Raw genomic sequence first — 14151 nt, forward strand, 5'->3', positions numbered from 1 at the left:
TTTAACATTTAAAAAAATGCATTGTTATATATTGACTTTTTGTTTTTGCATTTCCAGAATAATTTTCTTTTACTGAAGTTTTGTTTTCATATATAACATGCTTGTTTAACTTCTTTTCTGTTAAACTTTTTCTCATTTTTGAAAAAAAAATATTTAACTTACACCATTTTGTTATACTTTGAAAACTTTTTCAGTTACTGTTTTTTTTTTTTGGGGGGGGGGGGTCATTTTGTTTTCTTCTGATGAAATTGTGTTGCTTTTTTTTTTGTGATCGGTTCTTATAGACGGGTGACTGTGGAGGCGACACACTGCAAAAACGGAACTTAAAATAAGTAAAATGTTCTTAAAATGAGTGTATTTGTCCTTGATTTGAGCAGGTAAATAAGATGATTTGCCAATGGAATAAGATTTATGCACTTAAAATAGGAACAACTCATCTCCATCATCTTATTTCAAGTGCAGGATATCTAATTATCTTATTTTAGGGGTCAAAATACTCATTCCATTGGCAAATAATCTTATTCACCTGCTCAAATCAAGGACAAATACACTAAATTTAACAACATTTTACTTATTTTAAGATCCATTTTTGCAGTGCATGAGCCTCAGATCCAAGATTTTCCACATGTAACCCCAGTCAGAGTCCATCCTTCACATAGTAACAAAGCATTTCCTGCATGCCCTGAGCTTCTTGCAGCAGACTCTTCACGCGCTCTGATCTTCTCTGGACCGGGGTCAGATACCAGTCAGATCCATCAACATCATCCAGCGCCACGCCAAAGGACAAAGCTCGTCCCAGAGGCTCCCCGTCAGCACATGGACACGTCGGGGGCCATTCCAAGTATATTAATTGTGACGGAGCTCCAGTGAGGGGCTGCGGCCATCACTGACGGCTCTGCTCCTAAAATACACGTGCCAGACGGACGGGATGAGGGGAGGCGGGGGAAATGATAAAAAGAGGCCGAGGGGAGAAAGCGAGATAATGTTGGAGCACATCCGCGCAGCCTTCCAGGCGGGAAAAACTTATGGTGCGCATGTTTGTGGGTTTTGAGGAGGAAGACGGGCCTCTGGCTGAAAGATGCTGCTCCAGGCACAGGGATAAATCACATGACCGGGGTCTCGGCCCAGACAGCTGGTGGATCTTCTGAGAGCTGCTCCTGATCTCTATGAGTTACAGGCTTTACACACAGCGGTGTGAATTCTTTTTTTTTTGGTTTAATGAGCCAAAATCCTTCTTGTCTACTGCTAGATAGTGTTTTTTTTTTAAATAAAATTGACCCTTTACATGCAAAAGCCAGAAAACCACCCATCGTTCCTTGTCTGTTCTAATGTATAAAAGCAGCGAAAGACATTTATAATATGCCACCAATTAAAGCAGATACACTAGGATGAAATCCTAGTGTCCTTTACGAGAGAACCAGGAGGCTAAACAAGAGAGGAGGGCATGATGCTCCCAGTGAAGAGTCCCTTCAGCGCGTGTCCTCTCCTAATGTCAGCTCCTCTTGGCTCTGTTGGAGCCGGGTGTAATGGGGAAACACATGCAGGCCAGATCGAGAGGATTTCATAAAAACCTGCTGCCGCTGAGATGTAGATGATGATGTAAGAGATGTTTTGTGTTTTCAGTGCAAAAAAAGGGCACTAAAAGTAGGTAAAATTGTCTTAAAATGAGTGCATTTATCTTTAGTTTTTTAATAATCTGTCAATGCAATGAGATTTCTGCACTTAACATAGGAACAACTCATCTTCATCTTATTCCAAGCCCTGCACATCCAATTATCATATTTTAGGAGTCAAAATACTCATTAAATGGGCAGATAATCTTATTTATCTGCTCAAATCGAGGACAAATACACTCATTTCAAGAAAATTTTACTTTTAGTTCCCTTTTTGCAGTGTCATGCAACACTTCCACGTTTCGGTAATGAATTATTACCGAAATTTAGGTTTTAATGGAGCCACATAAAGGGTGTTTGATCATAGACGGCCCTTTCAAAGGTCATCACGCGTATTTAAGTGAAGCCTTTGACTAGAACAGAGGTGAATAGTAACTAGTTACACTTACATGAGTAACGTTTTGAACAAAATGTACTTTTAGGAGTATTTTTACTGCACCGTACTTTTTTTTTAACTTTTACTTCAGTCATATCATTACTCAAGCATTGCTACTTTGACTTGAGTAAAACTTCTGGCTACTCTACCTACTGCGAGTAACTTCATGCATAAAGAAAAGACGTATTTTAACCAAAGATGCACCAGAGAGACAAAAACCCAGAGTTTAGATTAAAGTGAAACTTATTTGTACACAAGCTTTGTTATTTTAATGTTATTTTCTATCTAGTGAGCTACCTGAGCCATTTGGAGGTCAAATGAACGTACAGTAAACAGTAGATGTTGCCACATGAAGTACTTTGCACTGTTCTAACATAGATTAAACATTTAAGAACAGCATTTTGTATTGTCTTATCTTTGATATTACCAAACTCCGTGGTCCTCCGTTTAAAGATCCTCTGGCCAGTTTAAGACCTTAAAGCTCAGCTGTTCTGTATTTAAATCTAGATTCCCTAATGCTTGTGTGCAGGCACTGAGCACTGATCTTTACAGGCACTATAAATTAGTACCGCCCTCTAGTGGCAACACGTAAAACAGCATATAGCTGTTTTTTTTTTTTTGGCACATTTAATGTTTTTTTCTTCAGTCACCTTCAATAATAGAGGAAGATTGAGTGATCAGATCCAGTCTGCCTTCACTCCTCATAGGGATGTTTCTCAGTCAGCGGTTTTACTGCGGGTGACGATGAGATCTCAAGCTCAGCTGTGGTTTCCAAACAGTGCAAAAATGTCTTTATTAGCTCATCTGAAACCACTGAAGGCATAAAACTAAACAAAGACCCAACGTTAACCAGCAACAAATGTCATTTCCAAACAAGTGGGACGAAACAATAAAAAGAGCAGAGTTAATCCATTTGATTCATTTACAGGATGTGATGTTTTACGGCTATGGAACAGAAAGCTTAAACTAAAATGCTTCCAGCTGTTTCTACCCCGCAGTGAAGCTACAGTAAAGGCCCCAGTGGTCGCTGGTGTAGCGGCCACAGTCCAGCTTCTCCGTCCCGATCAGCGCCATGTGATCCGGGCCCAGCCGCGGCACTCCTTCCTTGGAGGCTGGCCGGAGGTAGACGCGGTCGAAGCGGCACCGGCTGACGTAGGGAACGGTCTTGTTGCTGTTGGCTCTGGTGTCCCACGTGTAGCGGCAGTGCTCCTGCTTGCCCAGTCGCTCCCACACGTCGCAGACGCCGGAGGGCAGGCCCACTTTGGCTACCTGACGGACCCGGGAACAACAGAGCAATGTAACGATGTAGGTCTGGAGCAGACGTCTGGCTCGGCGCAGCGAGGGCGACACTGACCTCGGCGTCCCTCAGATTGGTGTCCCCTCCGAAGAGGACGGTGACGTCGTCGGAAGCGTCCTTCATCCTCTGCATCACCACCTGCAGCTGCTTCATCCGCTCCTGGGCGTGGCCTTTACAGCTCTCCAGGTGGGACGTCATCAGGCACAGCTTCTGGCCTTTGAACGTCGCCTGGTTTCAGACATGGAGCGTCTTACTAAAAGTATTCACACCCCCCCTCAGCCCCGGCATATTTTGCCACAGTACAACCACAGACGTCGCTGTGTTTTCACGGGATTTTATCTGATAAACCAACAGAAAGTAGAGTCTAACGAGTTTACCGTATTCAGAATGATCCAGACATACAAATCTAAAAAGCTTGTGCTTTGTGTTTAACTCCCATTTACTCGGATATAGTCCAACCATGACTTTTTTTAAACAGCAGAAAATAAATTAAACTAGAAAAAGCTGTTCCTGCGTAACAGCGAGTGAGAATGCTAATCTTCAGAATGATTTGAGCAGAAGATGCAGAAGAGAAAAAGTAGCTGAAAAACATTAAAAATCAGATTTGAAGAATTTTTAAAAAAATAAGAATTTGAAGGGATTTGAAAAATTTGAGGAAAAGAAGAAATAGAAGACTGAAGATTTGAAGGAATTTGAAAAATTTGAAAACTGAAGAATTTAATTTTTTTTGAAGAATTAGAAAAAACTGAAGGAATTTGAAGAATTTGAAGGAATTTAAAGAATTTGGAATATTTGAAGAATTTGCAAAATTTGAAGGAATTTGAAAAATTAAGAATTTTAAAACATTGAAGGGATTTGAAGAATTTGAGAAATTTGAGGAATTAGAAGAATGTGAAGATTTGAAGGAATTTGAGAAATTTGAAGGATTTTGAAAAATGTTAAGAATTTGAAAACTGAAGAATTTGAAAAAACTGAAGGAATTTGAAGAATTTGAAAAATTAGAAGGAATTTGGAAAAAGATTAAGAATTTTAAAACATTGAAGGAATTTGAAGAGTCTGACAAAATGTGAAGATTTGAACCTGAATGGGGTATAGCATTCTCATTCTCACTGATAAAATGGGCACTTTGGACAGAGAACAACAATCAGGTGGAAGGAGGAGCAGCTCTATTCACACGGGACCAACATCCAAACTAATTTCTGCCTTACATCTAAGACTCTACTTCCATCTTTCCGGTGAAACATGGTGATGGCAGAGAAGCTACTGAGAGATGATGATAAAAACCGAGCAGTACAGGAAGGAAACCTGTCAGTCTGCCCGTCTCCAGACGTGCAAAGGTGCCACAAGCATAATAAAACCAAAGGACAGGTCTCAGATATTTAGTTTAGAAAACAAAACAAAAAAAAACATGCTTCGTTCCATTTTGTTTGTTATAAACTACAATCTGTTGGTCTGTCAGATAAATCCTCCTCAAAATACAGGATAGTGTAAATACTTTTGCTAGGCCCTGTATGTATTCAGGCAGGAATCTTTGTCAGACAGGAAATGATTCAAATAAAGATGCAAATACCTGAGTCACAAGCAGATTCCTCATCATCTGTGTGGTAGGAAATGGCACCGTCTCACTCTCCAGGAACTTTACTCGGGATTTCTTCAGCATCATTCCCGTGAAGTAAGCGTCTTCACCGCCTTCCAGCAGCAGGGTTCAGAAGAGGGAGAATTTTAAAGTGGGCCTTATTTCCTCATTTATTCATTCACTTTGTGTGTGTAACTAGGATCTCTGTCATTCCTGCAGAAAAGAGCATCAGTCCAAACCCGGTGTGGAGAAAAACGGAGCAAGGAGGACAAACTTTGTTTTTTATTTACTTAAGAAACAATGCTTGAAATACTTTTAGACCTTTTTCCTTTTGTAAAGGGAAAATGAATCAGAAGAGAGCATGCATAAACACACAGAGTACACATCATATATTAGCAATACATTAATGATGGACTCCACTGAAGAAATGAGAAGATGTGCACATCAGCAAACCAGCCAGCAGGAGAACATTTGCCTTGATTTTATGTAGGTTTGGATGGTTTTTTTTTTTTTGGTTTTTTTTTTACTGCAGCATGAATTTATTCAGAGAAAAGAAAAAGCCTCTTTGAGCCGTACTCTTTACCTTCAATGACGAGGTAGCTGACAGCCCGTTTCCTCAGGTACTGAACATAAGGTGGAATGAGTTCCTGTAGAAATACCACATCGGGGGTGTATCTATGCAGGAAGAAGTATTACGACATGTAAAAAAAAAAAAAAGGAAAATATAAGCGTTAACCAACAAAGGAACCACGCTTTTCAGTTTTTATGTTACATTTAAGAAAGATACAGTAAGCTCTGGCAAAACATCAAACGCTACGCAGAGCTGCTGCTCCTCCTCCAGACAACCTCAGTTGCCTTCAGAAGCCACATCAATCGTAAATAGTGTTGACCTTTGCGTAATTTTTTGTCGATTTTTAGCATTAACGCAGCTTTGCTGAGGCGGCATCAGAGGGTTGTTACATCAATGAACGACCAGCATCATGAGGGCCAAAGAGAACAAAGCACAGAGCAGGTTTAAAGCAGGATACAAAACAATACCTCAAGGTCCGAACATCTCATGAAGCACTTTTTTAATTATCTATAAATCTAAAAAAAACAAACAAAAAAAACCCACTAAATTTGACACGACAGCAAACCTACAAGGACTCGGCGTGCATAAAGTGACGGACCGGGCAGAGGAGCATTAGCCAGAGCTGCAGGTGGGCGAGTCTTTTGATGCACCCTACAGATCAGGGGCCTCACTTATAAAGCTTGTGTGCGCACAAAATGGGGCCGGAAACAAGCGTACGCCACTTTCCTCGCAAAAGTTTGGATGTGTCAATAAATCATTAATCTTGACGGGGAAATGAGCGGTCCTGACGGCAGCTCCGACGCTGGCGTACGCTCGTTTTGGAGACACAGATGGTGACGTGGTGAACTGCAGCCAGACTGCATGAGGCTTCCTCTGAGACGTTCAGTTTCTCTCCATGTCAGACCTCAACCACAGATCATCTTGTTCCCAAGCATTAAAAAAACTGCAGTGTTATTCGTTCGTGCGCTGGTGACACTTAAGTTTACATGTGGGACATTTCAATTAAATAAAAAAAAAAATGCCTATAAGCCATCTACAATAAAAGTCTGTGCAACATTTTCGGGGGGAAACCGCTCATTCCTCCTGGTCAACCCAATTTCTGTGTTGTAATTCTTTGAGAGTTGGAACATAAGTCCTCCTCCTCTGTTATAAGGTTGTTTTTTTCTCTCTTAACGTAGATGGCTTCCTTCACGCCCCTTTCAAACCATCCTGGTCCTTGGGATGCACCAGCCTCTGTCTGAGGGTCCCGTTTGGTTTGAAATGTACTGGGATTTTGTGTTTGGAGAAATTCCTCTGGAGTTTTTCAGAGACTCCAGCAACATATGGGCTGACGATGCTTTTGCGTTTATTCTTCTCACCATTATGTTCTGCAGCGGGTCTTTTTTGGACTTTCTTGCTGATTTGACAAAAGCCCAATTGGGGTACCCACAGGTTGGGAGGGCATCTTTGATGTGTTTCTGTTCCTTGTGCTTCCCTTCTGTTTTAGTATTGGGGCAAGCTCGGCCCGGTGTTGTAAGGTTCTGATGACAGAAAGTTGATCAAATCGTGATGCTCCAGTGGGTGGAGTGAGTCAAAAAGAAGCTATTGGTCTGTGTTAGGAAACCCACTCACACAGACACAGACCAACATCTTCTTTTTGACTCACTCCACCCACTGGAGCATCACGATTTCATCCACAAAACAGGACGGGTCTAAAGTCTCCCTTCCTCCCTCCATCCATCCATCCAGGACCTGTACAGGTCTAGGATCAGGAACAGGGCAGCTAAAGCCTCTGCAGACCCCACACATGCTGGACACAAACTGTTCAGACATTTATAAATTTGTTTTTTTGGTTTTGTTTTACCTTCAGAGTCAACGGCCCGTTTCTGTAGGGCCGGAGTTTTACTTACAAGACTAAATAGGAACAGAGGCCCCTGGCTCGCTCTACCAGGTTGTCTGTGTCAAGTCCATCTACGTTCCAGGAGATCAGGGACAGGTTGGCGTCGTCTTCATCCGATGGTTTCCGTGCAGCGGGACTGTCGCCGGTCAAATCGATGCTGGAAATGTTTTTTCGAGACTCTAATAACTAATTTCACACCATTAGAGACACCTTGTCATATTGACTTTGCACAGTTAATAAAAGAGTGGACTCACCACTCCTTTGGAGGCTCTTTCTCGACCTTCTGCTTCTTTTTTTGAGGCCTGTCCTCACTTCCCTCAAAGTCTTCCTCAAATACTCTCTCCATGTCTGCCTCAAAGAATTTGTTTATGGCTCTCTGGGAAGAAAAAGAAAAAAAACAAAGTTAGTTATGTTTGACGAATGAATTGAATCTGCCCAGCTGTAACAACAGGAAATAACCAGGCTTTCTTCACCCGTACGGTGATTTAACCGACATGACGAGCAGCGGTTGTCTCTGGCCGCTTTAGTGTCTCTCTACCTCCATCTCCCAGTCGTTTTCTGCCAGGTAGCATTGAGCCACGGCGCTGTCGGTTCCCGTTATGGCAGCAAACTCCTCGCAAAGTCCACTCCTGCGCCTTTCTACGTCAGAGACGGACGGCGTGTCCGAGTTTGACGTAGAAGCCATTTTTTTCTTTTGTCGAGGGAGCTGCTTTCACAAGCGGAATTACACACAAGAAAATTGGTTCAATGCATGTTTTACTCCGGTTTTCTTATCCCTTTGCAAACTAAACGCGCGTGGGTGTAACAGTGAAATAGTTCCGGTGTAGTCTTCCTGTGGTTGTTGCGCTTCTACACGGTGTTTTATGGCCACATTCCAACGGCTTCGTTAATGTTCAGTTCAAGTACACTTCGTAAACTAGAACACTATACATTAAAACAACTCAAACGATTTAATCAAACCTTATTTAACTCTGATGATGGTGCATAGCGGCCGCTGTAGTGGACAGCTACTAAAAAGTAATTTTAATTCTATGGTTTCTATGGTGAAACTGCATATTAGTGTCTAGAATGCTCTCTGCTGCCACACTCTATTGAGGTCAATTCAGTGGTCAGTCATTGTAACTGCAAGTAAATTTCTTCTGAATCCAAGATTATGGAGGACCAATCCTGCCATAATTAAAAATACACACAGAAATAAATGAAGGACTTAATAATATAAAATGGCTTAAGAAAAGTGTCTAATAATATTAATTTGTGTGCCATTTAATGTGACAAAATAATAAAAATAAGATATTTCTTCAACAATTCATCAATTATTCATCAAAAAATATATATTTTAACTTACACTTTTATTTTTACTTTTCTTCTTGCTTTTATGCTGACTTATTTTTAACCCTTGTATTTCTGAAACAATCATTTATTTCTGCCTCTAACATTTCTAGCTGTTTTTTTACCCAAAGGATTTACACCTGCCCTTTTATTTCCTTTTCCCCTTTTTCCACTTCGTGTATTTCTAGTTCTTGTATTTAAAGCAACATTTTTAAAGCGTGTTTTTACTCCACCATAAATATTTCTTTCTACTTTATTTTAAACTTATATTTCTGAAACATATATTTATTTCTGCCTCTAACTTTTCTAGCTGTTTTTTTACCCAAAGGATTTACGCCTGCCCTTTTATTTCCTTTTCCCCTTTTTCCACTTTGTGTATTTCTACTTCTTGTTTTTAAAGCAACATTTCTAAAGCATGTTTTTACTCCACCATAAATATTTCTTTCTAATTTATTTTAAACTTATATTTCTGAAACAATCATTTATTTCTGCCTCTAACTTTTCTAACTGTTTTTTTACCAACCCAATTTTTGCCTGCCCTTTTTATTTCCTTCTCCCTTTTTTCCACTTCTTGTATTTCTACTTGGTGTTTTTTTACTTCTTCTTTTTCCACTTTGTTTATTTCTACTTTGCGTTTTACTTCCTCTTTTTCCACTTTGTGTATTTCTACTTCGTGTTTTTTTACTTCTTCTTTTTCCACTTTGTGTATTTCCACTTCATGTATTTCTACTTGGTGTTTTTTTACCTCCTCTTTTTCCACTTCGTGTATTTCTGCTTCGTGTTTTATTACTTCCTCTTTTTCCACTTGGTCTGACTGCAGCTGTTAATGTTAATACGATGGCAGGGAGGGAGGGGGGAGAGGGGGGCGGTGTCACCGGCAAAGCTTCACAGCTATTGGCTAAGGCCTGCCTCCCCGGAAACGAGCCTGCATCGGCTGGCCGCTTTCCCAGAATGCACCGCGGCCGCAGCTTGCTTATGGACAGCGCTAACAGAGATCACAGTGGTAAGTTAAAAATTACCTTTTCTGCTGCTGTTGTTCTTTAAAAGTACGTTTGAGGCAACAACATTATACTTTTAAGCTTCCCTATATGGCCTGTTTACAGAGTTAGTGTGTAATTTAAAAAGAACAAGTCCAACATGAGTGGACCACAGTGATCCGCAGATTCATTCGGGAGCGTCAGAAAGCTATGGTGCGTTCAGGAGCATGGGACATTTCATATTTACAAGGAAAGAGGCATAAAACGGAACAGAACTTCACTCATACAATATTGTGTCTATCCAGAAACAGTGTGGGCTTTCTTACAATACTGCATGCTCTATAATTGTATTTCGGTTATTTTTTGATTATGCACACCTGCTAGCTTTTTATTCTGAAACTTCTAATGTCCCATGCTCCTGAATGCACCATAGCTTTCTGAATGCGCTGTGCTGTGTAGATAGATTCACGTCTGATCTTCCGCTTAAGACAAAGCTTTGCAGTTTCAAAACTCATGTCGGCTCTCACGGTTTACTGTTGTGTGAATGACAAGAGACCACAACAAATAAATCAGCCATTCCTCTAGGGAACGCAAAAGTATTCTGAGGTAACGCAAAAAAATATATATTTTCCCCATGTCCCCTAAAGGGCTCTGTATACACTTCCCTCGGCCTTGTCGTGTGTCAAGTGCTGCTGGTTCTGATGCCGTTTTTTGTTGTTTTAATTCGGCAAAACGTTCATTTGTCTTGTGTTTATCTCACTGACTTGAGTTGCTTTGCTAGCCCAACTGTGCCAACTGGTAGTCATTTTAAGATTAACATGCCTATTTCCTACTTTTATCTTAAAAAAAAAAAACATTGAGGATGGTATTGAACAAGTGATAAGGTTGAAATTGTGACCATTTCTCTATAACTCATGGGAAAACGAAAACACAATTTTAACATAACATTGCAGGGTTAGGGTACTTTGTTGTACCTACTGACCACAGCATTGATCATTAAGATAGGAAAAGTCATTTCTATGTCTGCCCACTTTTACAGTGATTAATCTATAAATTATGTGCAGTTAGTTCAGTTCATTCTCTTAGTGAAATGGCAAAATTAATCAATACATCTTACAATGAGAATCTGTACATTATAAAAACACCAGAGAAGAGAAGCCATTTGTTACATTTGCTATACTTGACTAGTTTTACAGAACTATACATTTTACTTTTTCTTTCTTGAGAACCATATTAATTTACATGTTAACCAGGTATAGTTTTATGATATGAAAAGGTGAGAAATTAAAAACCAATTATGGTAACATTTGGCATTTTTTATTTACAGGAAGAAACACCAACAAAACATGTGAGGATAAGGAGAGTGCTGGTGACCCTCTTCTGGCTGGCGGCGGTGCATCCTATAGGGAAACAGCCGACATCTTTGTGATGCCCTTGTGTGCCAGGTGGTGCACAGAGTCATGAACTCCCTGATGGGGATCATTAAAAAAAAAAAAATTCTTCCCAAAAAGACAAGATTTGGAGGGAGTGGGTGCTGGTTTTGCCCGCCTTGCCGGGATCGAGGCGCTCAAAGGAGCAGTCGGTGCCATTGATGGGTGACGTGTGAATTGTTCCACCTGCAGAGCCACAAAAGAAATGTTATTTAAACAGAAAACTCTTCTCTTCAATCATCCTGCAGGGTGTGTGTGACGCACGGGGGAAGATTTTGAATGTTTACATCGACAATGTAGGCTTTGTCCATCACTCACTGGTACTGTGGCGCTCTCCGTTGTATAAAAATGCTTTATACCCACCTAAGGGATTTTTTTTCTACACTGCAATGGTGCGTTCCCATGCCTCCTAGACCCAATCACCTCCCTGACGCCCTATCGCCCGCCAGTTGCCATTAAGATCTCTTACCTTCTTGTCCTTAAATAGAGCCAACAATGACACAAAATTGTTACATAGATTATATTAATTGGATAGAACATTAAGACATATCAGCATATTACCTAAATTACAAGTTATTTTATATTTGGTACAGTCCAAGTGGAGGCACGCCACTACAGGCACCACGCCAAGGCAAGAAACATCATTGAGCGTGTCTTTGGTGCTATAAAGACGTGGTGGCGTTCCATTTTCTTAATGGCGCTGGAGGTCCGCCCGACATTTGCCCCAAAAGTAATCGCCGCCTGCTGCATCCTCCACAATATTAGTATAGAGGCAGGGGACCAGCTTGACGTGGAGGAGGAGGAGGTTTACCCAGAAGAGGACGGCATCCGGCGGCTGAAGACAGCAAGCTGTCTGGAAGCTGCCTCCGAGCCAGACTGGCAGCCCGGCAGAGCTGGCTGCATGTTTAAGTGAACAAGCCTACATGTGACCTAACCTAGATCAGTTTTAGTTATGTACACATGCTGCTTCATTTCATTTTTTTTCCACTACCTGTAAAAAAAATTAAATCAGTAAATTAATTTCCATTCCTGTTATTTATCAATTATATGTTTGTGGGTGTTCTCTTTGTCCATGGTGTTTATAAAAGTTAATTATTTGTTTTATATCTTATGTTAATTGTTCTGAACATGTTACATCTTGACTCTGTTCCAAAGTAAAATCATTTGTATAAAATAAATGTCTTTTTACACTGTTACAATTGTTTTCTTTCCCCTCTCAATTCTCTGTGTCCTTGCTCAAAAGAAACTCACTTAGATAAGAAAAACATTTATAGATTTTATTTAAAACTTGTCAAGTTTTTCTAAAAGGGACAAATATTTATTGGCCCTTTTGGTAGCCAAAATCTCACAAAATCACTAGTTGAATAGAAAACAAGTTTAGTGTCACAAGAGCTGAACATAAACATTTAGGCAGACATAAATAAAAATTACTTACTGCCATTCGGTTTTGGAGGAGTTCCTCCTGCCTGTAAATAGGCCCTCATTGGGAATACGCCAGTTGATGAGGGCCTGGGTTCCTTCTGTGGTCCCTGTTTTAAAATATAAATGTCAATTATGTAATACTTCATAATAAAAGATGAACAGACAACAGAACCCACGTTAAACCTAAAAGCTAGGCAATATTACGACTGCTTCTGCTATGTGTAACTAACATGACACTCGCAGACCGAACATATTTTGTAACCTATATAATAGCTGATAACTAACTGCTTCTGCTTATGCGTTTTGTCCTTAATGCTGCTGTCGTCCTTGGGAGACATTTATAATTTATTCCAGCAAGTATTGAGTTAATAAAGCAACTCAAGTCAGTGAGATAAACACAAAACAAATGAACGTTTTGCCGAATTAAAACAACAAAAAACGGCATCAGAACCAGCAGCACTTGACACACGACAAGGCCGAGGGAAGTGTATACAGAGCCCTTTAGGGGACATGGGGAAAATATATATTTTTTTGCGTTACCTCAGAATACTTTTGCGTTCCCTAGAGGAATGGCTGATTTATTTGTTGTGGTCTCTTGTCATTCACACAACAGTAAACCGTGAGAGCCGACATGAGTTTTGAAACTGCAAAGCTTTGTCTTAAGCGGAAGATCAGACGTGAATCTATCTACACAGCACAGCGCATTCAGAAAGCTATGGTGCATTCAGGAGCATGGGACATTAGAAGTTTCAGAATAAAAAGCTAGCAGGTGTGCATAATCAAAAAATAACCGAAATACAATTATAGAGCATGCAGTATTGTAAGAAAGCCCACACTGTTTCTGGATAGACACAATATTGTATGAGTGAAGTTCTGTTCCGTTTTATGCCTCTTTCCTTGTAAATATGAAATGTCCCATGCTCCTGAACGCACCATAGCTTTCTGACGCTCCCGAATGAATCTGCGGATCACTGTGGTCCACTCATGTCGGACTTGTTCTTTTTAAATTACACACTAACTCTGTAAACAGGCCATATAGGGAAGCTTAAAAGTATAATGTTGTTGCCTCAAACGTACTTTTAAAGAACAACAGCAGCAGAAAAGGTAATTTTTAACTTACCACTGTGATCTCTGTTAGCGCTGTCCATAAGCAAGCTGCGGCCCGCGGTGCATTCTGGGAAAGCGGCCAGCCGATGCAGGCTCGTTTCCGGGGAGGCAGGCCTTAGCCAATAGCTGTGAAGCTTTGCCGGTGACACCGCCCCCCTCTCCCCCCTCCCTCCCTGCCATCGTATTAACATTAACAGCTGCAGTCAGACCAAGTGGAAAAAGAGGAAGTAATAAAACACGAAGCAGAAATACACGAAGTGGAAAAAGAGGAGGTAAAAAAACACCAAGTAGAAATACATGAAGTGGAAATACACAAAGTGGAAAAAGAAGAAGTAAAAAAACACGAAGTAGAAATACACAAAGTGGAAAAAGAGGAAGTAAAACGCAAAGTAGAAATAAACAAAGTGGAAAAAGAAGAAGTAAAAAAACACCAAGTAGAAATACAAGAAGTGGAAAAAAGGGAGAAGGAAATAAAAAGGGCAGGCAAAAATTGGGTTGGTAAAAAAACAGTTAG

The 14151-nt window shown here is 40.5% G+C and overlaps 1 protein-coding gene and 1 long non-coding RNA gene across 3 annotated transcripts; both read right to left on the reverse strand.

Annotated features, from left to right (window-relative positions):
• Positions 1-2812: 2812 nt before the first annotated feature.
• Positions 2813-8395, reverse strand: tdp2b (tyrosyl-DNA phosphodiesterase 2b). Of its 2 annotated transcripts, XM_036145166.1 has the most exons (8): positions 8333-8389; positions 7911-8078; positions 7627-7748; positions 7383-7529; positions 5506-5597; positions 4917-5035; positions 3404-3574; positions 2813-3318 (listed from the first exon to the last, which is right to left on the reverse strand). In XM_036145166.1, the coding sequence occupies exons 2-8, from the start codon at positions 8055-8057 to the stop codon at positions 3037-3039; spliced, it is 1080 nt and encodes a 359-aa protein (XP_036001059.1). In that variant the 5' UTR covers positions 8058-8078; positions 8333-8389; the 3' UTR covers positions 2813-3036. The 2 variants fall into 2 exon arrangements, with proteins under 2 accessions (XP_036001059.1, XP_036001060.1); XM_036145167.1 differs by lacking the exon at positions 7911-8078 and having other exon boundaries at positions 8333-8395.
• Positions 8396-11006: 2611 nt separating this feature from the next.
• On the reverse strand, positions 11007-13692 carry LOC118565533. The gene is made up of 3 exons (XR_004932422.1): positions 13651-13692; positions 12544-12637; positions 11007-11586 (listed from the first exon to the last, which is right to left on the reverse strand). It is a non-coding gene; the product is annotated as an uncharacterized LOC118565533 (long non-coding RNA).
• Between the last annotated feature and the right edge of the window lie 459 nt (positions 13693-14151).

This window comes from Fundulus heteroclitus, chromosome 13 (assembly GCF_011125445.2).
Source record: "Fundulus heteroclitus isolate FHET01 chromosome 13, MU-UCD_Fhet_4.1, whole genome shotgun sequence".
Taxonomy (NCBI): domain Eukaryota; kingdom Metazoa; phylum Chordata; class Actinopteri; order Cyprinodontiformes; family Fundulidae; genus Fundulus; species Fundulus heteroclitus.